General features: G+C 38.6%; 1 protein-coding gene across 4 annotated transcripts in view; it reads left to right on the top strand.

Annotated features, from left to right (window-relative positions):
- The window catches only part of Cp (ceruloplasmin (ferroxidase)), a 52,847-nt gene that overhangs the window by 9,268 nt on the left and 17,213 nt on the right, over positions 1 to 26,366 (top strand). For all 4 annotated transcript variants that reach the window (XM_013518624.1, XM_005392987.2, XM_005392985.2 and 1 more), the window contains exons 3-17: positions 726 to 938; positions 1,736 to 1,909; positions 4,556 to 4,810; positions 5,799 to 5,970; positions 10,092 to 10,231; positions 11,408 to 11,560; positions 12,302 to 12,516; positions 15,023 to 15,173; positions 16,489 to 16,701; positions 17,735 to 17,942; positions 19,224 to 19,363; positions 20,382 to 20,510; positions 23,221 to 23,327; positions 24,836 to 25,052; positions 25,449 to 25,588. In XM_013518624.1, the coding sequence (XP_013374078.1) occupies positions 726 to 938; positions 1,736 to 1,909; positions 4,556 to 4,810; positions 5,799 to 5,970; positions 10,092 to 10,231; positions 11,408 to 11,560; positions 12,302 to 12,516; positions 15,023 to 15,173; positions 16,489 to 16,701; positions 17,735 to 17,942; positions 19,224 to 19,363; positions 20,382 to 20,510; positions 23,221 to 23,327; positions 24,836 to 25,052; positions 25,449 to 25,588 (2,627 nt within the window). The remainder of the gene's footprint in view (positions 1 to 725; positions 939 to 1,735; positions 1,910 to 4,555; positions 4,811 to 5,798; positions 5,971 to 10,091; positions 10,232 to 11,407; positions 11,561 to 12,301; positions 12,517 to 15,022; positions 15,174 to 16,488; positions 16,702 to 17,734; positions 17,943 to 19,223; positions 19,364 to 20,381; positions 20,511 to 23,220; positions 23,328 to 24,835; positions 25,053 to 25,448; positions 25,589 to 26,366) is intronic.

The raw sequence follows: 26,366 nt of genomic DNA, 5'->3' as shown, positions 1-26,366 counted from the left end.
TTTATTTTTTAGTGTTGAGGCAGGGTCTCACTAAATTGCCAGGGTGGGCTCCAACTTGCAATCCTCCTAGCTCCATCTCCCAAATGCTGGGATTATAATCATACACCACCACACTGGGCTTTTGTGTTTTTCTTAAAATTAAAGAAAAACATGTTCTCATTTTTTAGAGATACATACTCAGGTATCTATTACATCTATGGATGTAATATGATTTCTGGAATTTGCACTGCTGGAGATAAGAATGAGTAGGGTTATGGAGGAAACAAGATTAGCTATGAGTTTAGCATGCTTAAACTAGGTTTGAATGGTACATGGGAAGTTCAACAAATTTGGAGGTATATGGAGATTCATTGCAACTTCTGTATTTGAGCATTTCCAAAATTCAAAGTAAAAATTTTTGAATTTCCATTGTTACTTCACATAAATCTGATATTATATAAGAAGTTTCAGATTATAAGAAAGGGAAGTCATTTTGCAAATTGCAAGCCATTATTCATAATCCCCCTGAGATATCTATTGTTGCTCCCTGAAGACTCAATCCATGTGAAGTGTCTACGTCTCTAACCCTTAGTCTCTCATTTCTCTGTGTTTCAATAGGACATTGCTACATCCACAAGGGGCACCACTCAAATGTTGAAAGTTTGCTGAAAGAATTGATGGACTATATATTTCCTGTGTGAAGTTCAAAAACATTCATTTTGTAACTTCACTGCGTGCTTTTCTAGGGGCCATCTACCCTGATAACACCACGGATTTTTACAAGGCAGATGACAAAGTGCTTCCAGGACAACTGTATACGTACATATTGGATGCTGATAAACAACAGAGTCCTGGTGAGGGAGACAGCAATTGTGTGACTCGGATTTACCATTCCCACATTGATGCTCCAAAAGATATTGCTTCAGGACTCATTGGACCTTTAATAATCTGTAAAAAAGGTACATTTTCTCAGTGTTGCTCAAATGATCCAATGTCCCTACAGGGCGGGATAGTTTGTTTTTAAAATACATCAAATGCTTCTGTGTTGACACTGAATCTAGAAAATGAAGATGAATCCAGAAAACAATGAATCTAGAAAAAAATGAAGGCAAGGGCAGGGATGATTAGGAGGTGGAGATATAAATGAAGTAGACCTTTGTAGGGGAAACCCATCAAGGAAGCTAAGCTACAAGAAGGAAGGTCTTTTTGAGGATAGATCTTCAGTATTTAACTTCCAACAGTATATTGAAGAGACAATGACTTTACCACATGTGAGGACTCCATAAGCAGCCCCTCGTGGTGACAGAGCTGAATTACCTGTAGTAGACTGGTAAATATGATACCATAGGATTTATTGTTACCTTCATGAAAAAGGCAACATAGCTCAAAAGCCTGAAATATAATTCTTACTTGAATCATAAATAGTCACTTGAAAATATTTGTTCAGTCTAAGCTTGTGGCTATATGTGCTAGAAAATACGGGCATAGCTTTGAAAACCAACCTTCCCATTTGTCAAGAGGCACTTAATAGTTATGCAGTCCATGAATACACTGATATATAAGTGTCTCTCAAGTACAGGATACTGGGCATGAACTTCCCTAACTGTTCCCATCTATAAAATAGGAGGGACTGCTCCAAATTTGTGGCTTCTTAGAAAAACAAATATTAAATTTTTTAAAGTATAAATCACCTGAAAGAAAACAAAAATCACACACTAAAAATTTAGATCTACTAAACTAGACATTTTCACTTCAGATTCTCTAGATAAGGAAAAAGAAACAAAGGTTGACCAAGAATTTGTGGTAATGTTTTCTGTGGTGGATGAAAATCTCAGCTGGTACCTAGAAGATAACATTGAAACCTACTGCTCTGAACCAAAGAAAGTTGACAAAGACAACGAAGACTTCCAGGAGAGTAACAGAATGTATTGTAAGACTGCGGAAGACACTTTAACTCTAATTTTTTTCTTAATTAATTCTGCTGTGTTTCTTCCCTTACAATCTAGGACCAATAACAAAGCATATTGGACATTGTCTTGGTTATTTTGTTGTTGCTGAGACAAAAAAAAAACCTGATGCCCAAAATGAAGGAAGGAAAGGTTTACTTAGCTTACAGTTTGTGGAGGTTTTAGTCTATACTTGGCTGGCTTTAAGGCGGAGTGGCACATGGCAGAGGGCAAACATTTATGGTGGTGGAAAACAGCAAAAACCACAAGAGCAAAAAGGGGGAGCAACAAGCCTCTTTTCCACCCCTACGTTGTAAACAGGCCCCCCACCAGGGGGCATGTGGCACTCACATAATCTCCGTACCCTCCTCTTCCACAGGCTCAGGATGTATATAAAGTAAGCACCCTGGCTCCCTGCTGAGTCACATAGTTAATCTTTTAAACTCTTCAAATTGACACAATGAGCAACATCCTAGAAGGGTAAGGGCGTGTCCTTTTCACCCCAAGATGCAGAACTGCTGAGTCACTTAGCCAAACTTCTAGACTTCCCAAGTTGACACAATATATCAACCATAACAGACATGTAATTTGATATCTATCCAAACAGGTCAAAATTCAAACACTAAGCCAGGTAAATCTGCACATCAAACTTGTTCCCAAACTGATTAAGGCTAAAATATCAGCACCTATAGTGTAATGCATACATAGGTTACATTTATATATTTATCCTCCAAACTCATTTTAGCAATTATTTGAGGCAACCAATTAAGATTATTAAATTAAATGTTTAAAATTATACTGTAAAATATGAGCAACTGATTTGAAGGTAACAATATGCAATGAAATTACAATGAACTCCTACCATCTTGTCTAGTGAAACTCTGTATTATCTCTAATGTTTTATCATAGAATTATTTCCTTATTCTCCTTAATGGTTTATGCAATCTTTCATTCTTACATCGGGTAATCTGAGCAATGTAGTTGAGGATAGTGATATGTAATGTAACAACCACTGTTGATTTGTATTATTTTGTCTTTGGACCCTGTATCACTTTGAATGTCCTTGCTTTGATTTGTTTATATTCGTGATACTGGTATGCTGCTACTGTTCTTTGTTTGTTTCTTATTTACTGCTCTCTTTAAAATAGAAAAATGGCAAAAAAAATTATACTATAAAATATCTAACCATATTTAAGAAAATAGAGTATTTAAGAACCACTGGTTCTAAAAGGTAGTCCTTTTAGTACTACATTGCCTTCACCAACCCACAATTCGATATCATTCTTTTTATATTTTAGCTTACTTTATATCTTCTAGAAATGCCTTCTTTCTAGACTAGATTTTTAAAAATTCTGAGACACAAAATAATGAGCTTAGTGAATATACCTATCTGTCAGAATTTGCAGGAGGAGTAAAACACTTCAATGCAAAGTAAGCTGATAAGTATAGTTTATGTTTGTGTTTAAATTCTTCAAAATTATCTTTAATTCTGGGCATGATCATACCCACCTGTAATCTCAGCTACTTAGGCTGAGGCAGGAGGATCACAAGTTCAAGGTCAGCCTGGGCAACACAATTGGACTCTGTCTCAAAATTTTAAAAAGGAGTAGGGATGTACCTGAGTTGTAGAGCACTTGCTTAGAATGTACTAGGTCCCCAGACCAATCCCCAGTATTGCAAAATAAATAAAAATAAATAAATAAATAGTATTTACTCAGAAACTGAGAAAATAAAAATAACTGCACTACCCAAGTAGAAAACTAATTAACAAATGACATGTTTTTTGTTTCCAATTATTGCTTATATCCAACCAGAGAGTCTGCTTCCCATCCCACCGCTGCTACATGCTAACAGAGACAGACGCTAGGGAAAGACTTCCAGTCTGAGTAGGCTTGTTTCGCACTGTGGTCACTTCTGTGCATTCACAGTCCTTCCCAGAAGTGATCCCACCCAGGAAACTTCTTGGCCCACCTAGTTTGAACAGTGACTTTAAGTTCCTTCCAAGGGTCACAGGTCATACTGCTTCTTGACTTTTAGGTTTTTCAAGGTTCTGGTCTTTGGTTCTTGCTACCCTTCCTTTGCATTTCTTTTTTTCATCCTTAATATCTCCTCCAACTTTATCTGTCAATCTTAAGTCCTTTTTATTATAAGAGTAATTCATATTAGAAAATTGGTAAAGTTCTGAGAAGCAAACAAAAGAAATTTGAATCATCTGTATTACCCTAGCAAGGTGAATACCCATCAACAAATTGTTAAATAATCTTCAATCTTTTCTCTATATGTATGTGTGTCTCATGTCTATATATGTGCATATGTACATGTCTGTATTTACAAACACATATCCATGCTACCAGCATGTATAGTTGTATGTATAGGTACCAGAGCAGATAGGTGTCATCTCCAGTGTTGTGTTCATCTGCTAATATGGTATTGATAAGAATCATCACCCTAATTCAGATCCAAAATGAAAGAGTTCTATGACTGATATGACTGACGTGAGTTCAGAAGAGAGCGATAGCTGTATGTGCCAGGTATTTCCCATCTCAAATTCGCTCTATTTCTGTAGAAGTAACTGTAACTCTCCTGGCCACCAGTATCTTCTGGTCACGCACTCTGCCTTTGACTTACAGCTGTGAATGGATACACCTTTGGGAGTCTTCCAGGGCTCTGCATGTGTGCAGAAGACAGAGTGAAATGGTATCTTTTTGGTATGGGTAATGAAATTGACGTGCACTCAGCTTTCTTTCATGGACAAGCATTGACTAACAAGAACTACCGTATTGATACAATCAATCTGATTCCCGCTACTCTTTTTGATGCTTTTATGGTGGCCCAGAACCCTGGAGTGTGGATGCTTAGCTGTCAGAATCTAAACCATCTGAAAGGTAGGACCTCTTTACCTGAACTTAGCTGCTGGCTGAAAAAAGAGTTGTGTCGTACTGGGGTGATTATTTGGAATCAGAATCTCAAAGCAAAATATCTTTGGAATAATCTGAGCCTTGAACTTGGATCTTAGTTTTAGTTCCCTAATGTATGTATCATAGTGTAATAAAAAAGACAAAGATTAAAATGTTAATAAAGTAATGAGATCTAAAAATGTATTCATTTCTAGAAAATAATAATCAACCCTGCTCTGAAAGTATAGCATTGTACATAGTTTCTTAGCTTTATCAAATATACAGTATTATAAAATTCAGATTTGTATATTGTGTTGGAACGTAGCCTGTTTCTTACTTGTTTTTATCAAGTATAACCAACTTTGTCCTTTGTTAATGTCTTGCTACTCCCTGCCTTAACATGATAAATTCTTCCTTTGTCTCCTTAAGATTATAAAAACATTTCCTTGTTCTTGAAAAATATTTGTGATATTGATCTCCTGAGGAAGTTAGTTTTAACCTAGGTCTTTGGGTATGTTACTTTGACCTGCAGATGTGATTGCATTTATTGAATATGACCTGGGTCACAGAAGCCCAGCACAATAGGTGTGCAACCACCTTGTGAAAGAGAATAATCATCACGGTCACGCTATTTCTTCTCCTCCATCTCACACTGCACCTTAAAATATGTCGAAGCTCCTCGTCTTCATTTATCTATAAATTTGGCTCTTTTCTTTCATCAAGACAACACCCCAGTGAAAGACGTATATATTTTTATATACATCCCAGATGTATATACACCCCAGATGTATATATTTTTAAAACCTTGAATTGTTCATCAGTCATTTATTTTCAGCTGTTTACCCTACTTTATAGTATTGTCCCTATCTGTTTCTTCAATTTTCATCCATCGTCTCATCAGCAGTGTCAATAGGGCAACAGGAAGGAGAAACACCAGTGCTGCTGTTAACCAGTGCCCCCTTCTGTGTCATTGCAGCTGGTCTGCAGGCCTTTTTCCAGGTCCAGAACTGTAACAAGTACTCATCCAAGAATGATATCCTGGGGGGAAATGTTAGGCACTACTATATTGCTGCTGAGGAAATCATCTGGAGCTATGCTCCCTCTGGTAAAGACATTTTCACCAACGAAAGCTTAATAGCTCCTGAAAGGTAATTTGACCCAAAAGACTATTATTTCAAAACATATCTCCCTCCAAAAAAGCGAAAAGCTGATTCAGCAAGTAAAATTCAATTGGTTTCTGATATTGAATAACTATACTGTTGAATATTTATTAAGGTGCTTCATATGCTAGTCTTCAACTACAACTTTTTTAAAAAAAATTTCTTTTAAAAATAAAAGAACCAAAACATATTAACAGACACACAGACATAAATAAAACAACATCTAGAGGTTCCACTCAACCCAGCTATTCACCTTCTGGGTATTTTCCCAGAAGATCTGAAAACATCATATCACAGGGATATATGTGCACCCATGTTTATAGAAGCGTAATTTGTAATTGCTAAAATGTGGAAGCAACTCAACTGTCCATCCACTGAGGAATGGATAAAAAAATTGTGGTATTTTTATATAATGGAATATTACTCAGCTATAAAGAAAGATAAACTTGAGGCTTTTACAGGTAAATGGTCACAACTAGAGACCATACTCATAAGTGAAATAAACCAGACCTCCATGTGTAAGCAACATACTGTCTCACTAGTGTAAGAACCACAAAGAGTGAATAAAAAATAAGGGTTATGATAGACATTGTGAAATGAAAGGAAACTGCTCAAAAGTAAAGAGCAACTGGGATGAGGGAAAAGAGAAAAGAAAGAAGGGAAATTACATCTGTATGTATGTATACACAGGATAGCGAACATAGTTGAACTACTGACTTCTATCGATTTACTGAAAGGAACAGTTACTGATTACTTATTTGATCAATCTTGTATGTCTCTATTTGTTTTCCTGAGAAACCACTTTGAAGATATCAATATGTAATACAACAACCATTATTAATTTTGTACCACTTTGTCTGTAGCTCTGTATTGTTTATATTGTTCTTATGCTGTTTTGTAAATGGATGTCTGTTTGTTAATACATTTTCCTTCTTTTATTTTTAAAATAAATTAAAAAATAAATCAAACAACATAAAAACAACAAAGCAATACAGAATTTCAGACAAGGTGATAGTAAATTAACAATGGTTGTTGTTTTACATATTGTTATCTTCAAAGTAGTTGCTCAGATTACCAGATATAGGCATGTAAAACTGATCAAGCAATTAAACGGTAACTATTTCTTTCAATAAACCCATAGAAATTAGTAGTACAATTTCCTTAGCTATCTTGTGTGTACATATATACATATATTCTCTGCTCTTTCTCTTCTCTTTTCCCTCATCCTAGTCATTCTTTCCTTTTGAGCAGTTTCTTTCACAATATTTATTGTACCTTTTAGATTTTATTTTCTCTTTCAGGTTCTTACACTAGGGAGACAATACAATGTTTACACATGTGGGTCTGATCTATTTCACTTATGAGTATGGTCTCTAGTTGCATCCATCTACCTATAAAAGCCTTGAGTTTACCTTTCTTTATAGCTCAGTAATACTCCATTGCATTAAAATATCACGTCTTTTTTATCCATTCCTCAGTTGACTGGCATTTGGGTTGTTTCCATGATTAAGCTACTACAAATTGCACTGCTATAAACATGGAGCACTATAACTTTTGAATCTATTAAAAAATATGCTCAAATGTTATCAAATGCTCAACAAAGTCTTAAGAAAACATGGAATAAAATTAGAAATCAATTCATTTGTTTTCACTTCTGAAAACACAGCCTTATACAGTTCAGCAGCATTGAGTACATTAAAAATGTTTAAACATCATCATCATCCATTTCTAGAACTTTTTCATCATCTCAAATAGAAACTGTATCCATTACCCCCCATTTTACCCTTCCTCTACCTGTTGATAAGCTCTGTTCTACTTTCTGTCCTTATGAATTTGTCTACTTTAAACAATTAATACAAGTGGAATAATGTAGTATTTGTCCTTTTGTGGGTAGTTTATTTCACTTAGCATGTTTTTAAGGTTCACCCTGTAAGAAAAGATCTCACTTGTCCAGACCAAAAACAGAAAAAAAAAAACAAAGCTGGACTCCAGAGGCAGTGAAGGTGAGGCTTTTAATCCAAATTCACGCAAGAGTGGCGCTTACACAGAAACAGGTACACTCCAGTTGAGAAGCTGTGCGATTTTATTCCTAACTCACGGGAGTCCCTCCCCTCATCTCCCATGGCCTGGGATCTGGGGTTCACAGCCTGCCCGGGCAATCTATTTTATCCCACATCTGATGTTTTCCTCCCGCTTTTCTTCTTCTCCCCTCCCCTCTGTCTCTCTGTAGTTGTTTGTAGCCCGCCGGTTTCTCAGGGTTTGAGAAGCCTCTTATCTCTGGAGTACTCTGTGCGTCTGTCTCTGTACAGCCTGTCTCTGTCTCTGCCTGCACTCTGCACAGCCTGTGTGTCCTTGTCCACTGGTCAACAGAGCTAAGTCTAAGAATAAGGCTACTAGAGCGGTTAACGAAATATGGACCAACTCAAAGCATTTTACCTCTTACAACCCATGTTGTGGCACATATCAGAATTTCATTCCTCTCTAAAGCTGAACAATATTTCATCTATGCATAGACTTTATTTATTTATTTATATGTTAATGGACATTTGGGTTGTTTCCACCTTTTGGCTCTTGTGAAGAATGCTGCTATGAACACTGGTGTATAAATATCTGTTCTATTCTCTGCCTTTGATTTTAGTGTCAGATTACACTGACATCCAGTGTACTCCTAAAGCTGTATCTCCAACCTAGAAGGGTCTTACAAATTTCAGATTGCATTTCAAATTTCTTGGGGATAACTCCACTTGGATGAGGCCTGTCAAACTTGTGTCTAAGTCTGAATCCATTACACCCATGCAAAACTGAGTTTCTTCCTCTCTCAGTGAATGGAGTCACTTATATATTCACGTATCCATCCAAATACCCAACTCCAAAACCTGGGCACTGGTCTTGATTCCCTCTTCCTTCACTAACCCCTTCCTTCCCTATCAAGTACTGCCTCATTATATCCTGGTATCTCTGAAAATGTGCACTGCCACCTTGTTTGCCAGTACCTCTGAAGCCATCAGCATCTTTCACTGAAATTATAAAAGCAGCCTCTTGATTAGTCTTCTGCCTGCAGATTTGCACTGTCCAATATTCTCTACACAGCTGTCCAACGGGTCTTCCTAAAACACTATCTAGAATGCTTAAATTTACTGGCCTGGAATTGAGTGCAAAATTTATCTAAGTCCCACTGCCTACCCCCTTCTCTCCACGCCTCATTCCCTCTTCTGCCAGGCAGGCATTCTAAGCTTCTGCCATGTTTTCTAAAGCATGCCACCTTCACTCTCTTCCTCTGAGTCCTCTCATAGGCTGTTTCTTCTTTGTAATCATCCACTGCATCCTCTCTGTCATCTTGAAAACTCTACTCTTCCCTTTGATAGTTTTTAAAAATCACTCCCTCTAAAAAGCATGTGTAGCTCAGGCCTCTCCCATCACTTCCCCAGGAGAAGTCTCCATCATATCCTGTGCTTATTACATTTTATTACATTGATTGGTTCATAGTCTGTCTCCTCTGGCAGATGCAAGGTCCACGTGGATGAGGAGGAATCCAGATTTCTTATGGTTATTTCATCAACATATACCAGGTGCCCTAGCAAAAAAGCAAGCATTCAACACCTTGTCAAATGAAAGAAGAGATGAATGTGGTGACTTTGTGCAAGTCAAGTATCTTTGTGAAATTTAATTTTCTTCTAAGATGGGGAGAATAATACCAAATTTGTTGTATCGTTGTGTGAAGTTTAGTAGATAAGAAACCTCCTGAGCCCCTGGTTGGTGCTATTACACAACAAATAGTAGTTACTGTATTTTCAAACATTTTGCATTTGGATGCAAATGCTGAATTTATCACTGTTAGGCGTGGATATGAGCCCTCTTGAAAATTTTTCACTTCACTTGCAAAAGTGAGACCACCTCTGTGATTCTCTCCTCATTCACAAAGCACCCAGCTAACTGTGACCGGAATTCTCTGCCCCTCCTTGAGCAACTAGTACAGATAGCTTTAAGCCTCAGGGGATAACTCATCTGTAAGCATTGGCCAGAATTTTTCTCTTCAACTAGTATCCTAGGCGAATACCTGCTTTCTGTTCTACTTCAGCACCAGCCTCAATCCCTTTTTCTTTTGACAGTGACTCAAGGGTATTTTTTGAACAAGGTCCTACCAGAATTGGTGGTTCTTATAAAAAATTGGTTTATCGTGAGTACACAGATGACTCCTTCACAAAACAGAAGGAAAGAGGCCCCGATGAGGACCATCTCGGCATTCTGGGTGAGTCCGGGCCACATAGACATACCTGGGGTTTTTACCCTCCCTCAGGGACACCCCAACCTCAGGAAGAACAGAACTTTCAGAACCTGTGGCATAATTTCTATGAAGAAATTAGGTGTGTGGAGGATCAACATCAATAAAAGGCAGAGGCTAACTACTTTTCTAAGTGTGAATTACCAAGAGCAAATCTGCATCACTGAAAGCCCTGCTGACTTCAAATGATTATATTGTTTACTTCAAAGAGATAAGAATTGTGTGTGTATGTGTGTGTGTGTAAGAGAGAGAGAGGGAGAGAAACAGAGACAAAGAAAGGCAGACAGACAGAGAGACTGAGACTTGGTTTAAATCAGTAACTAAGTCGTTATAGTCCACTCTTAGCTAAGAACGCATTTCCCTAGAAGTAAAAAGGCAGCCTATGCATGAGACTGGCTGTATGTGTCCTGGTGCCCTCTGGGGCTGCTCTCAGGGGAGCCCAGGGACTGCTCTCACTGGGCACTCAGGCGGGAGAGCACAGGGTGACATCCAAACTGTCCTTACTTTAGTTGTGTGGGTTTTGAAAGTTACTTGAGTTTCTGTGCCTGATCTCCTCCGTAAAATGAGAATAACTGTTCCTACTTCACGAAATTATAATAAGGATTAAGTGAGTTATTACAGATAAACAGAAGTACAGATAGGAGACTCCTGATAAATGTCATTTTGCATACTACATAAAATATTTGTGTACTATATATTTTATTCTATAACTGGAAATAATATTAATTTTAGTGCTGAGAAGTCTGAAACATTTGCCCTTCACACCCAACACAATGTAACCTCCCTGCTTCAAGTTACCTTGGTTTATAGTGTGCCCTGACTCCTGACTCCGGGAACAAATGGTGGACTTCTGGCCAAGGGAAGACACACTGAGGAAAGTGTAGGCGCTCTAACTGGTTTTTCTCAAGTGTATAAAGTTAATTAACTGACTTTGGCAAAATGATAACCAATTTAATTAACCTGAAGTTGGAGCAAAAGGTCCTTTGTCTAATCTTGTCAAGTTAGATTAATAATGGACTTTTTAAAAATTAAATTTTCCAATTTGCAACAAATAAGCATGTTCTTTCCAATAGTCCTTATCAGAGACAGAAAGAAACTGTGCTATGCATCAATGACAGATACTACATCTCTGTTTTTCTCTAGGTCCTGTTATCTGGGCAGAGGTGGGAGACACCATCCAAGTCACCTTTTATAACAAAGGACCGTATCCCCTCAGTATTGAACCAACTGGCGTGAGATTCAGCAAGGAGAATGAGGGCACATACTATCACCCATATTACTACTTCTCAAAAGGAAGTGAGTACAGACCTCTATGACCAGTCAACACTGGTAGGGACCCACCACACCGGCCACCTGCAGCATCTGACAGAAATTCCCGAGGAAACTGCTCATACATCATTTTCAGGCAGTATGCCAAAAAAGCAAATAAACCTCTTCTACCAATTCTAATTAGTTAAAGGAATTTTATGCCTTCCTTGGATGATTATTGACAATGCTAGTAAGAATTTAATTGGATTATGTCAATTATATTTCTGGAGTACTATTTGTATAACTTTAATTTTTAAAATTTTCTAGGAAGTTTAGGTGTTTATTTTAGGATATTTGAAAAATATTCTAAATAAGTTAAGAATAATCAAAAATATTAGACAACCATTATATTTTTGTATAACCCATGTTTGACTGTGCATATATAATACATATTGTATGTACAGTTGATATTATAGTATATAAATATACTTATCACTACAGCTTCATAGTAGAGTTTGTTTTCTTAGCATTATGGGCATTTATGATGCATTCTCAGGGGAAGTGTGAGTAAGTACAAAGAGGGACACCAGTCCCAGACAGGGTCTAGAGGAGGCTTCCTGAGGAAATCACACCAATATGCTAATCTGATACAGGAGCACAAGTAGGATTCCATTCTAACTCACAACAAGAAGTTCAGAAGTGGTTCATCCTAGGCAAACCCACACTAATTTGCTGTTTGAATGCCTGCATAGAAAGTACACTTACTCTCTTCTGTGACCTTTCTCCCAGGTTTGCCTCCTCATTCAGCCTTCTATGTGACACCCAATCAAAACTTTACCTACAAATGGACAGTCCCCAAAGAAGTGGGGCCTACTTATGCAGATCCCGTGTGCCTGTCTAGGATGTATTATTCTGCTGTGGATCCCAGCAAAGATATATTCACTGGACTTATTGGGCCAATGAAAATATGTAAGAAAGGGAGTTTACATGCAAATGGAAGACAGGTAAATCCAATCAGGGAAAAATGAAAATGCTTTGTCAATCTCTTCGTATTATCCTAAAGAAAACTCTAGGGCTGAGGCGGTGAGGGTGTTACATATAATTTTTGCTTTAAATTTTTCTCAGCTTCATGAGGTCTGTATTGTGCAAAGGTTTTCCTGGCTAACATGGTTGTTCCTAGATGGGTTGGAAATGAAATTGTCTATTGGACCCATGATTTTTTAAATAATAAAATTAGACCATGGCTTTTTGACCTAGAAATAGAAACACCATTATAACCTCCTCGTTATTTTATCACTAAAATATTTTATTATGTGCCTTTAAAAGATAAGAACTCCTTTAAAATGCCATTTCAATTGTCATGTTAATAATCACATCATAACTCCTTAATATTGTCAAATATCCAATCAATGTTCACATTTCCCTGATTGTCTTATAATTGCTTTAACTGTTATTTTAATCAGTATCTAAATAATTACACACATTATATTTGACAAGTTTGTGAAGATTATTTTCTTGCAATTTTTCTGTTGCCAGAGTCATTTGTCCTGGCATCTTGTTTAGATTTTACTTATTTGATCCCTGTGATGTCTTTTAACCTATTTCTGTAGCACCTCTTCTATTTCCCATAAGTCAATGGCTAGAATCAAAGGTTTGGTCAGATTCAGATTACATTTGTTTCTTGAAAAGTTCTTTAGTTGTGATCCTGGGTACTTCTTACAGAATGCATAATAAATAGCTGTCTTGGGGTCTGGGATACAGCTCAGTGCTACACTGCCGGCTTGGCAAGTGCAAGGTCCTGAGTTTGATTCCTGGTATCCGCCTCCCCCCAAATTAATAGTTGTCTTTCATTAGAGATGTTATCAGTCACTGATGACCATTTCCTAGATTCATTAAGCTAATTAAAGTTATATAATAGTAATATTCTGATTCTATCATTCTTTGTTTGCTAGCCAAAATTCTTCTATAAACAGAAACTTCCTATAATGAGTTATGTAGTTACACTGAGGTACGTTAAAGGAAGTGACAGGTACTTGACCTTTTCCCTTTTTTCAAGTTTCAGACTAATAGCTTTCCTCTAGCATACTTCAGAGCTTCTTAATAATTTCTTTTTACGTACCATTGTGTATTGTCAGATTTGAGGATGTTCACCATTCTGACAGGAGATAAATAGTTATTTATTTCTAGCTTATTATGAATGTTTATTTAAGGAATATTTCATTTGAACTGCTCAAAAAACAACCTGCAGTAGGCACAGGATTCATCAGTAAGACAAGCCAGTTTCCTATTTTAATAGGTTTATATACTAGCATATATGCAGGAGTGGAGGGGGGAAAAAGGGTGGGTGATAAATATACATACAAAATAAAAGTAATTTCAGAAAGTGACAAGTGCTTTAAACTCAGAATAATGGGATGGTGAACAGAAATCCTGATAAGGTAGAAATAATATCTGAGGCAAGATCTAAATTTCAAGAAGGCAGTTTTGTAGCCATCTCAGGGAAACAAGGGGAACTAGTGTCAAAATTTCACATTTTATAAAAGCTACTTTTAAGTAATATTTTTAATATAGACTGTTGTAGAATTTCTGCCTCTAAAATTCAAAGATTTTACCAGGACATTTTTAGGTATAGGTCTCTATTATTGATTTTGTCCTGTTTTCAGTGAAGCTTTGAAATCTGAAAACTAATTCTTTCTTTACAGTGGTGAACATTTGACTACTACTTCTTATGATGATGTCTTCCCTTCTTTCTAAAGAAATACATATACACTTTTCATCTTTATATTAGTTCTCTGTAGGATCTAACCTTCAAAGTCTCTGCTTTAGTTGGATTTTTTCAGTTTGATAATCATGTTTTTGCTCTGAAAAAATGATCTTAGTGGAAAGACATACTTTCTAATGATTTCTGATATGTTCTTATTCCTTAGACTAATTGGCTTTTTCTGAATGGCTGAATTATCTCATAGACCAAAGAGCATTTCTGATTATTATTATTTTAACCAGAGGGCTGAGAGAGAGAGGAAGAATTTTGTCCACCTGACTGGAAATTGCAAATCTCTGTTCTAGTTTATTAGCAGGTTATTTCTGTGCTTACCATGATCAGTCCCTCAAAATGCTGCTTCTACCCCGCTCTGCTTATAGGAATTTTTAATTTTCTGAATGTAGATGGCATCTTTCCTATTTCCAGGACATACACAAATTTCCTCCATTTTTATAATTTTTAGTGGTTTCAGTTGGTATGGACAGTGGGGCAGGAAGAGAGAAGATACAGAATTTTCAGATGCAGAAAAAGACTCCGATTACCATACTAAACAAAATCCACTCAATGGATACTAATGTGAGTTTGGGTGGTCAACTGGAATATTTCATAAACGTAGTTTACAAAGAGGAGCAGAAATATCTGTTCTCATTCCTCCTTCCACTGGTTTGTGTACAGACAGCACTGTGTACACATAAGTCCTCTGCTTTATTCACTCTGCCTTCACCTCTTTGCCTTGTCTTGATTTACAGAAAGATGTAGACAAGGAGTTCTATTTGTTTCCTACAGTATTTGACGAGAATAAGAGTTTACTCCTAGATGATAATATTAGAATGTTTACAACTGCACCTGATCAAGTGAATAAGGAGGATTCTGACTTTCAAGAATCTAATAAGATGCACTGTAAGTACTTCACCTTTCACTATAAGTGTAATAAACTAATCTGTCAAGTTATTTAAGTACTGCATATGTAACACTTTAACCAAAATGCAAATAGCTTTGCTTACTAATTTTTAATATATGAGTAAATATAGTAATGCCACGGGTGACGTCAGTGAGTAATGTGTCAGTCAATTATCCATCATTTCACTTAACTCAGAGTAATAAGACATACAAGACATACCAATTAGATGAATGATCTTTAAAGGGGGCCCCTGGGGAGCAATTTGTAGGGACTCGTTAGAAATTCAGATTCTTGGGTCCAACTCTGACCTACTAAATCAGAAACTTGGATGATTGGTCCTAGAAATCTGTTTAACAAAATCTCTAGGTGGTTCTGATGTATGCTTACATTTGAGTCCACACTTTCCTCATTTATGGCTGAATAATGATAAGTGCATTTTAGTATTCAATGTATAAAAAGATCTGTGCTCTCGTGTTTCTCACCCATGACTGCATATCAAAAACACTCTGAAGCATTTAAAAACTACCAGTACCCAAGACAAACCCGGAGACTTTTATTTAATTGAAGCCTAGAGTCAGATTTATTTTTTCCCTCTCAGTGTATTTCTAAAATATGGCTAGGGTTTAGAGCCAGGGAGCTCATTGTTCCAAAGGCCCACACCACTAATGGACAATGGTAAGAATTACTCCAGCTAACAGAAAAAAAAATTCAAACTTGAGCTACAAACTGATACTGTCTTACATTAGCATTTTTTGCTTCTTTCTTTAAAGCTGGCCTGATTCTAGATACACTACCTACAGTCTTTAAAATACTTTTACCTCTGCATTTTTCCATTTTGGAGGTACCAGAATATTATTTGTGCAAAGAACAAGGAGAGAAAATTTCTTGAGTAACTATTCCGTTATTCAGGATGAGTCGAATTTTTCATCTAGGATAACAAACACATTCCTAGCCTATGATGTCTAGGAAAAGCTGTTATTAGTTATGGACTTAGGTGTTCACAAATATGACCACTGAAAGTACTGAGAACACTAGCCAAAATCTTGCTGCTCTAGCTGGAGAACAGTGAAGGCCCCAGGGTGCTGGGGCACTGGCACAGAACTGCAGGAACCACACAATCAGCGCTGCTCCCTAGAGCCAGGCAGGGGCTGCTCTGGGAGTCCCGGAAACAGCAGAAATACTGCTGGCACATGAAAGTGGCGCAGGCTTGGATGAATCTTTTAAAACGTAAAATTGGTTTGGAAAGTCAGGGAGGTTGTCATGCACTAATACATCGCATAAATCACTTTCAAATATTATTCCCAACTTTTACAGCCATGAATGGATTCATGTATGGGAACCAGCCCGGTCTCACAATGTGCCAAGGAGATTCGGTCGTATGGTACTTGTTCAGTGCTGGAAACGAGGCTGATTTACATGGGATACACTTTTCAGGAAACACGTACCTGTCAAGAGGAGAAACAAGAGACACAGCAAATCTCTTCCCTCAGACAAAGCTGACACTCCTCATGCACCCTGACACAGAAGGTACGTTTGGGTCTATGTGTGTGATTTTTGTTGAACTGGAACGTGTTTGGTGATAAACTCAACCCTTTCCAATCTTCCCAAGTGCCCTTCCTTTGAAGGGGCCAGTCGGGGCCACCATCAGTGGAAGTATATACCAAATAGGTCTGTCGTCTATTTATTGGAGGGTGAAGGAGGAACAGGAGTGAGAAGAGTGAGATGTAGTTGCCTCCATTTCCACAGCTGAGCCCTCAAGAAGATCCCCCTTTCCAACTGATTCTTTTAAAGACAGATGGGAAAGCAGATTAGAAAGGGAATGACTCCCATAGAGGTTCTGTGTCTAAGTTACCATCTCTGTAGCCCACATGTAGTGTTGGCTTGTGGACTGCTTGTAAGTATTTCATCCTGGAACTGTAGTCCTACAAATTTAAATTCACTTACAGGCCTGGTTCTCAACAAGTAAAGCAAAGAGAAAGAATTCCAATGAAAATATGAGAACATACTAATTTGTCTCAGATTTTGTTTGTTCATCATGTGTCACTAAAACTTAAGATTAATCACATGTTTGCTTTTTATTCATTTGACAAATGTAAATACAAAAATGAACAAGAGATAAAATGTCTCATGGAGCTGAAATTCTAATACAAAAACAGACAAGAAGCAAATATTTTAAAACATGTACCAGTATGTTAAGTGATTTTAAAAGTATGAAGAAAAATAGAGCAGGGGAAGGGGTCAAGATTCTCCCAGGAGGTGATAAACTAGAGACCTGAATAAAGTGAGAGAAGGAACCATGTGGACATTTGAGAAATATTCCGGGAAGAGAAAACACCAAGAGCAAAGGTCCTGAGACAGGCACACCCTTGGCCTGTTCCAAGAACAGTGAGGAGGCCTACGTGGCTGGAGTGAGGTGAGCAGTAGGTGATGTGATCAGAGGTGTGGGTAGCCAGGTCATCCGCCATCACGACGAGGACTGTGGTATTGATTCTGGGTAAGGTGGAGAGCTACAGAGAGTACTGAGCAAAAGAATGGCATGTTTTTTTATTTAACACTCCAGGGACTTTTGATGTTGAGTGCCTTACAACGGATCACTACACAGGTGGCATGAAACAAAAATATACTGTGAACCGATGCAAGCACCTGTTTGAGGATTCCACTCCCTACCTGCAAGAAAGGACCTACTACGTAGCAGCAGTCGAGATGGAATGGGATTATTCACCAGACAGGGAATGGGAAAAGGAGCTGCGTGATTTACAGGAGCAAAAGTAATTCCTGAACTCTGATTTCATTTGTTCAGCTGAAGTCTTGTTTCCCTTTTAGAGAAAGATTATGCTAACTTTTACAAAATGAAAACACTGTGTCTTATGCAACAGCAACAAGAACAACAAAACACTTCCCAGGAGCCTGTCCTTGTTCATTTCTGCTTTTCTCAACTTCCTCACAGGAAAACTTTCATTTCTCTCTTTTGATTCTTGGAGTCACTCATCTTGCTTTCTTCTCTACTGGATTGTTTTCTCATATTCCTGTGTCTTGTCAGTGATTTTCAAACTTAACCAAAACTGAGGCCCAAATCCAGAGCTGACATATTATGTTCTTTACCAACTATTACTGGCTTATTTTTCCTCCAAAATTTTATTTTTAACCTAATAATCAGTAATTTCACATCCCTAAAGCTTTCATATTTGAAATGTGTGACAGCAGTACAGCTATTCTTTTCTTGAGAACATATAAGAATGGTTGAAAGCCATTAGCATGTGCATTGTGTAAAAGCGCAAAATAAGTTCAGTGTGAATACATGTAAGTAAGATGGTCACTGGAGCTTCAAAAACATCCATGTAGAGGGGCATCGCCCTGTACTTCCAGTTAGCTTTTTTGTACTTTCCGAAGCACTTCTCCCTCTCTCATCTCACTCACATCACATGACCTCATGAATGTGACCAGGGGTCGGGGACTCAGTCACACAGCCAGATGGGCAGATCCGGGAAACACATGACTGCTGACCCACATAGTTAGGCACTGTGGCAGGTCAGTTTGATGGTGGCAGTTGAGTGCAGTTTGCAGAGTAAACAGGTAAAAGTTCACTTCAGTGATCAGGACATGATAGTTAAAGGCTACAGGAGCCATTAGGAGTCAATGAAAACTTCAGGGAAGGTGAATGAGTGGGCAAATCTACCATTTCAGTGTCTATCAATCAGAAATACTGCAGTAACCAGGGAACACGTCATTGACTGATCTGGACTCATCCAATTTTAAAGGAAATCTTAGAGATGATTTGATTGACTACATCTTAGAACCAAGGAAAACTAGGCTCCAACAGGCAATGACAAGCTATGTCATTCTACTAAGTAGCACTCAGAGCCAAAACTCAGGCGCATTTTCAACTACGCCTGTCTATTTTTAAAGTCTCTTACTGGAGTGGAAAGTGACTAAAAAGTAACCATAGTTACTCTAAAAAATTGTATTTTTATTCAAAATTTAAAACTTGAAATTTAGGTTTCCATTTTCATTAAAACAATACTAACCTGAGGGCTATTTTTTTTTTTAAGTTTTTCAAATGAATTTTTGGACAAGGGAGAGTTTTGCATAGGCTCCAAGTACAAGAAGGCTATATATCGACAGTACACTGACAACACATTCACAGTGCCGGTGGAGAGAAAAGCTGGAGAAGAACACCTGGGAATTCTAGGTAGGTTAACAGCGCCTCTTTATCAGGTGTGGGCTGGCGTTACACTGCTTTGTGTAGCAGCAGTCAGTACTTCTCTCTGGGCTTCTTTTTATTCAAATCAAACTTTTAAAAAGTAGTTATTCAATAAATATGAGAAGCTTAGACTAGCAATGGTGATGCTCATCTGTAATGCCAGCACTCTGGAGGCTGAGGCAGGAAGATTACAAATTCAAGCATCTTCGTGTTTTACCAAGACCTTGTCTCAAAATTAAAAAAAAAAAAAAAATTAAAAGGGCTGGGGATGTAGCTCAGTGCAGAGGCCCTGAGCTGATTAATGACAAGATTATTATATATTTCATATATTATATATATCTACATCTACCTATAGATATGAAGAAGTGTTACCGCACACAAGGCAAAGGGAAAGATACCTTCAGTGTTTCTGGAGCCACTTTAAGAACACCTAACTTCTCTTGGGAATATTCTTGAACATCCTTGGATGTAGGAGCCCCTCCCCCAACCCTTTGTTTCTAACCATCAACCTATCAGTTCCCCGGGCTTGGTTATCTTCAGCCCCTAGAGTAAGACACCTAAGGGAAAGGGGCATTGTCGCAGGGCAAGAGAAGCTAAGACTTGCTAGAGGACAGAACTGTGAGGTGTAGCCCTGTCCTTTCAAATATAGTCCTCAGGAAGGTCTGGGATTCCACATGCTGAGAATAGTGAGCGAGTGCTGCGAAGTAACTCCTGTTCAGGCACCAGCTCACCCTGACCTGTCCACGACCCTGCAGGGGATTTGCAGGCCAAGCCTCCCCTGGGACCCTGGAACAGATACATCACACCCTCCGTATTTACAGGGAGCTGTCTCCTGTTTTTATCCCCAATCCTCTGGAACCATCCCTCCAACACAACAGCACAAAGCTCCAGGGAAGAAAACAGAATCCAGCCTTCACGCTGAGAAAGTTACCTGACCTTTGCCTTCATTACTAAGAAATTTCAATATAACAAGATAAATAAGCCATTTTGTTTTCACCATTCTCAGGCCCACAACTTCATGCAGATGTTGGAGACAAAATTAAAATTGTCTTTAAAAACATGGCAACAAGGCCCTACTCAATACATGCCCACGGGGTGAAAACGGAGAGTTCTACAGTTACTCCAACATCACCAGGTACTCGTGGGGGAAGCATCTTACACTTTGTAGTCTTTCCACAAATGCGTAGTCTCGCAGAAGTATTCCTTCCACACCAGTGCGACTTGAGGAAGTGAAGGGGGAGGTGGTAGTGAGGGAATACAAGGCGTGGTCTGTGGGTGTGTGTACAGTACCTCCCCATACCACACAATCCGTCGGCCAGACGGTACGAACCTGTAATCCCGGAACTCTGGAAGCCTGAGACAGGAGGGTTACAAGCTTGAGCCCAGCCTGGACAACATAGTGACTGAATAAGAGCCTGCTTCGATTTTTTTTAAAAAAACAAAGGGCTGAGAGTATTGCACAGTGCAAAGGCATCATTTTTATTACTTTTTTTTATTATTGTCTTTAAAGTAAAAAATTTTTAAAAAATCAAAAATGAGAAAGAGACAAGAGACAGAGACAGTCAGTCTATAAAAGAGCTATAAGGGAAAAAATGGAAGATATTGCTCATCCATAAATACCCATGAGTGAATTAGGGAGAGGCTCCTCCACGCTCAACTAGAACCCATCTCAGAGAGCATTTAATCACTACATGGGGCTGTGCTTGCACACCAGCGACCCAGACATGGTCCAGAGAGCTAGGGCTGACGCTTAATATTCTGAGATCCCAGTCCCAGTGTCTGGCGTGTCCTAGGTACTCAAGTTTTTATTTAATACAGAGTGGAAACTGTGTGGACTGTGTATTTCTTTAATCAGAACTGTATGTTTTAAACTAGTTGTAAAAAGTTGGCTTCTAGAAAAAGACCATTTTTCAATAACTTAGCAGTTCTCAAATATGCCAATTGAGAATAACCTTATTGTAAGTTTAGGGGAATAGAAATAAAAATCTCTGCTCTTATGGCCCCTATGCTCTTCTTAGGAGATAATTTAATCTCCTAAGGAAAAAAAATACATTCACAATGCTGAGAAGTAAACAATGGTATGAAAAAGATTCACAGGGAAGGTGGGACGGAGGGAGGGGAGAGACGCAAGGGTGGTTTCAGGGCAGTCAGGGGTGCTTCTCTGAGGAGGCAACACAGGCTCGGGCTCGGGTCTCAAGGGGAGAAAATCCTAAACTTGCAAGATAAAAGCAGCTTGCTGTGTTTGAGAAACAGCAAGGAGGCGGAGGCGAGGGCGGCGCAAAAAAACGCTGCGCAAACAAGTAACAGCGTCTCCGCAGACAGGAAGCAAGGAACGCAGGGGCCGGGGTAAGCAGCAAGAACTGGGACTTGGATTTTATTTTAATCGCCTATTGGGCTGAGGGGTGATGATGTGATGAACACTTTATAAGGGACCATTCTGGATAATGTGTAGATAAGTGATTGTTGGGGGGGGGCAAGTGTAGCGTCAGTGAACTACAGCAGTAATAGGAGTAAAAAAAAAATTACTCAACTTATCAAGATTTGGAATAGGATAAAAGCAGCGGGAGCGGTGAGAACACATATTTCAGCTCCATTTTAAAGGTGGTGCTAAAAGGACCTGCTGACAAACTGGCCACTAGGGAGTGTGGAGGAACAGAGACGCCAAGGATGAGTCCGAGGTTTCGGGCACGGACCACTGGTGGAAGAGCAGGCGGGGAGGACAGCGCAAAAGGAAATGTGAGTTCACAGCTCACAGTGATAAGTGAAAGCAGAGATGGAGAGATCATATGTTCAGGTAGTAAATCGACCAAACTGTCAAACATTTTGCTTAAAGAGCAAAGACATGGGAACAGCTAAGAATGCGGGCTTGAGGAAAATGGAGTCTGTTACATCCCTTGAGAACATGCCTCATGTCTTGCTTGATTCCCTAGTCAAGATTTGTCAGACTCTGCCGAGTTGGAAGTCTGACAGCGATATTTACATACGTAATACAGTCTGACAGCGGTATTTACATGTGTAATACACAGAGACCCACGTAAAGGAGTGGACAGTGAGTTTGGTAAGGACTGGTGAGTGGCATGGCACGAAGTCAAGGTATACAAGGTGCTCTGAGGTGACTGGGATGGGGATGAGACGTAGCAGGGCCAGGAGCAAACGGGAAGAAGGTGGGGGTCTTGCAGGAGCAAACGGGAAGGTGGGGGTCTTTGCCAGGAGCAAACGGGAAGAAGGGTGAGAGGTTGGAGCCACTGGGCATCTTTAAAGTGCCAAGGACCAGGATGTGATTATGTGCTGCACGTCACAGAGCAGCGACAGGACAGTGTGTGGTGTGACTGGCTGGGATAGTGAATGGGTGAACAAAATCATTGTAAGTTGGTGACCCAGAAGGTAAGAGACTCGTGGCTCACCAAGGACTTTGGTGAGTGAGAAGGAAAGGCAGCCATGGCAAAGCTGAGGGAATTCCACAGGCTGGGTCCTACAGCAGATGACTACAGGGAAGATGCTAGTCACTGCAGGACACCTTGGTCGCTGAAGAAGAAAGTATATGATGAAAACATACTTCAAGCCTAGAAAAGATTGGTTTGCGAAGTTTCTTCAAAGTATATTGGAATGGCCACCTCTTGGCTTTGTGGTATGGCAGGTACAGCATAACCAGTTAAGTTACAGTTCACACACACAAAGACATAAAAATGTCTTACAGTTCATTTTAAAACTCAATTCCTGAAAAGAAGTTTGAATACCATTATTTTTTTTAAACTACTCTGACATTTCCAGTTCCTGGGTCACTGGTTATCAGGGTTAAATATAAACCAAATATTACCAGATATATTAATACTTGATTAATTTAGGTGAAACTCGTATGTACATCTGGCAAATCCCAGAAAGATCTGGTGCTGGACCAGAGGATTTGGCTTGTATCCCATGGGTTTACTATTCAACTGTGGATCAAGTTAAGGTAAACTTTAAATCATTTGTGTTTTGTGACAATTACCAAAATAGACACACAATTGAAGGAAGATGAGGTTAGAGTTTTCCTGTGCTCTGACTCTGTTAAAATCCCAGGAAAATAAGCTACTCTGCAATTTCCTCCATTTTTTAGCTTGCTTATTTTTGAAGATAATTGTAACTATCTTATGGGTACTGATTATAGATAACTCAGAGCAATTAAGTATAAATGTAATGTTTTACTTCCTTTTTGATATGAAAATATGTTGAACTCAAAAGAACAAAGGCACATCATTTTAGAGCTCATTACATCATTTTTTTAAAAAAAAGCTGATGCCAACCATCAGTTACACAACTGAAGGTATTGTTTGATGAAATAGTTCAAAACCAAAAATAACACTCAGTAACCATAAGTCAGAAGTTATACTCAATTTGTTCTGTAGATTTAAATTTCTAGTCTCTCTTCTGAGTTCTCATCCTGTTCATGTACATACATACTGGGCATTTCCACCAGCAGTTGCCACAGGCTTAGTAACATGAAATAGATATTGGGATCATCTTCTACATCCTTCTGTACTTCCTGTTATAATAAACAGCACCACAAGAAAGAACAAAATCTCATTTGTTTAAGCAGGAACTCTGAACTAACAAGCAACTACTTCCCCTTTACTTTCTCAAGCAGTTACCCAACTATAGCTCAATCCATTCCTCTCTCCACTCACACAATTCAGGTTCTTGGATTTGCCTCAACTACTGCCATGGCCCTTGCAGCTTCAAGTCTCTTCCAAGTCTTTTCTACTTCACCAGGATGGCTGCATTAAAATGCAAATTTTCTGTCACTTTCTGTCCAATTTTTCAACGACTACCTATGACATATAAGATGAAATCTGGAATTCCTGATATGATACATCTCAAAAGCACTTCACAGACCTAATCTGTCATCAATGACAGGAATCCAAACCAACTCCTCATAGGTTTAAGAGTCAACTGTGGCCTTCTCTCTCTGCACCCATCAGCATTCTCTGTAACTCCATTGCTCCACTGTAACAGTTTTCTCTGTTGTTTGTTGAGACAGGGTCTCACAATGTAGTTCAGGCTGGCCTTGAACTCACAGTTCCTCTGCTTCCGTTTTCCCTAGATGTAGGGGGGGGGTGGGGCTTGTTTCATTCCTGATGGAGTTATAGTGACTGGCACAATGCTTAGCATAGTGTCATAAGTTCATGAGCTTACAGAATAAAAAAAGCAGTGCTATTTATTTGGGGTTCTTTGAAATTGCTGCTCATTAGCTAAGCCAATTTTTTACCTTTGCATGTTTCACTCACACATCACCCATCTGCCCTACTCACCACTGTTCTACCTTAACTGGGTGAGAAGTTAAATGGCCCGCATCACATGGGGCCAAGTCTACTGCTTAAACCAGCCCCTCCAAAATTCCTGACATCAGGGGTGATATGGTCCCACTTCTCTGAAATCTTGACCTACGTTTCAAGGATGACGGATGTTTTTGCTTGTTTTTAGGACCTCTACAGTGGACTGATTGGCACACTGATTGTTTGTCGGAAACATTACATGAAAGTATTTAATCCCAAAAAGAAACTGGAATTTTCCCTTCTGTTTCTAGTATTTGATGAGAATGAATCTTGGTACTTAGATGACAACATCAAAACATACTCTGAGCATCCTGAGAAAGTAGACAAAGAAAACGATGAATTCATAGAAAGCAATAAAATGCACGGTATGACAAATGATTCTAAAACTATTTTTCTTTCAAGTAAAATTTTACTAGAGACTATTTGTTCATTTTAAATTACTTTTCCTCACTTTTTGAGGTAGAATCCTGTCTAAAAAGTGAACTCTGTTTAGAGTCACTTATCAATTTCTCTCCCAATTCCAAATCTCATCCTCTTTTAAATAAATTCACACTTAGGACTTATGCCTTCTGCTTCAAAGTGACTAGAAAGCAAGAGTGTGACATTAGTGACCTTCAAATATTCATTTCCCCCATGTGTAGCAAAATAAGTTGTATTGTATCAAAAGGACTCCTTACATGAACTTAATTATATTTCTGCGAAGTACATTTTTGGTTTAAAATATCCTGAAAGGTGATACGAGATCATGTTGTTTTCTCCAGCTATCAATGGAAGAATGTTTGGAAACTTACAAGGCCTCACAATGCACGTGGGGGACGAGGTCAACTGGTATCTGTTAGGCATGGGCAATGAAGTGGACTTGCATTCTGTCCATTTTCATGGCCACAGCTTCCAATATAAGGTAAGAGCTATCCATGGCAGTCATTCTTGCTGTATTTAGATGTGTTTTAATACAAAGAAAGTATCTCCTCAGACATTTTTATGAAAATTGAAAGTTTCAAGATTAGACAACACAGCAATTTCAACTAACATTCCAGCCTTGTTATACCATAGGTTCTTTGGATTTGCAGTCTTTACTGGATTTTAATGGAGTTCTGCTCCCACATTTCAAGTAAGGCATTTGAGTGGAATTGCTAATAGGGAGGGTAGGAGTGTTCAAGTAATGATGAACCAGAGAGCAGCGATCAGGACAAGGCTTTAGCATAACTTTTCCCCTGCCTGTTCTAGGTTTGGTATCTTAAGTGGCCTGAGGCAAGAGAGATCATCAGTTAGGTGTCAAGCAACTGCCCTCCTAGATCTCAATCCTGCTTCTATTCCTGACCCTGTGCTGATTTCGGCAGGAACCAATGGCTCTTTGAAAATGCTTTTTTCTTCGAATGTAGAAAACAAAGAAGCCACTGAAAAAGCACACTGCAGAAAGTTCATTTTATAATGGGCACTTTGTTTTATATAGGTATATTACGTTTAGTGGACTTTCAATTCGATCCCTGTGGAAATACATCCAACCTGTCTCTAGATGACACTCTGCCTAAACTGCCCCTTTTGTTGGCTTCTCTCCATGGGTCTCTTTTTTTTTTTTTTTTTTTTAATTTTAAAGAATAAAAGAAGGATAACATAATAATAGGAGGAACTTAGCAAATTACAGACAAAATGGTAGGAAATTATCAATGGTTATCGTT

The sequence above is a fragment of the Chinchilla lanigera genome, unplaced genomic scaffold (genome assembly GCF_000276665.1).
Source record: "Chinchilla lanigera isolate Chin_1 unplaced genomic scaffold, ChiLan1.0 scaffold00047, whole genome shotgun sequence".
In the NCBI taxonomy this organism is placed as follows: Eukaryota; Metazoa; Chordata; class Mammalia; order Rodentia; family Chinchillidae; genus Chinchilla; species Chinchilla lanigera.
The sequence above is the reverse complement of the archived record's forward strand: the minus strand, read 5'-3'. Positions and strand labels throughout refer to the sequence as shown.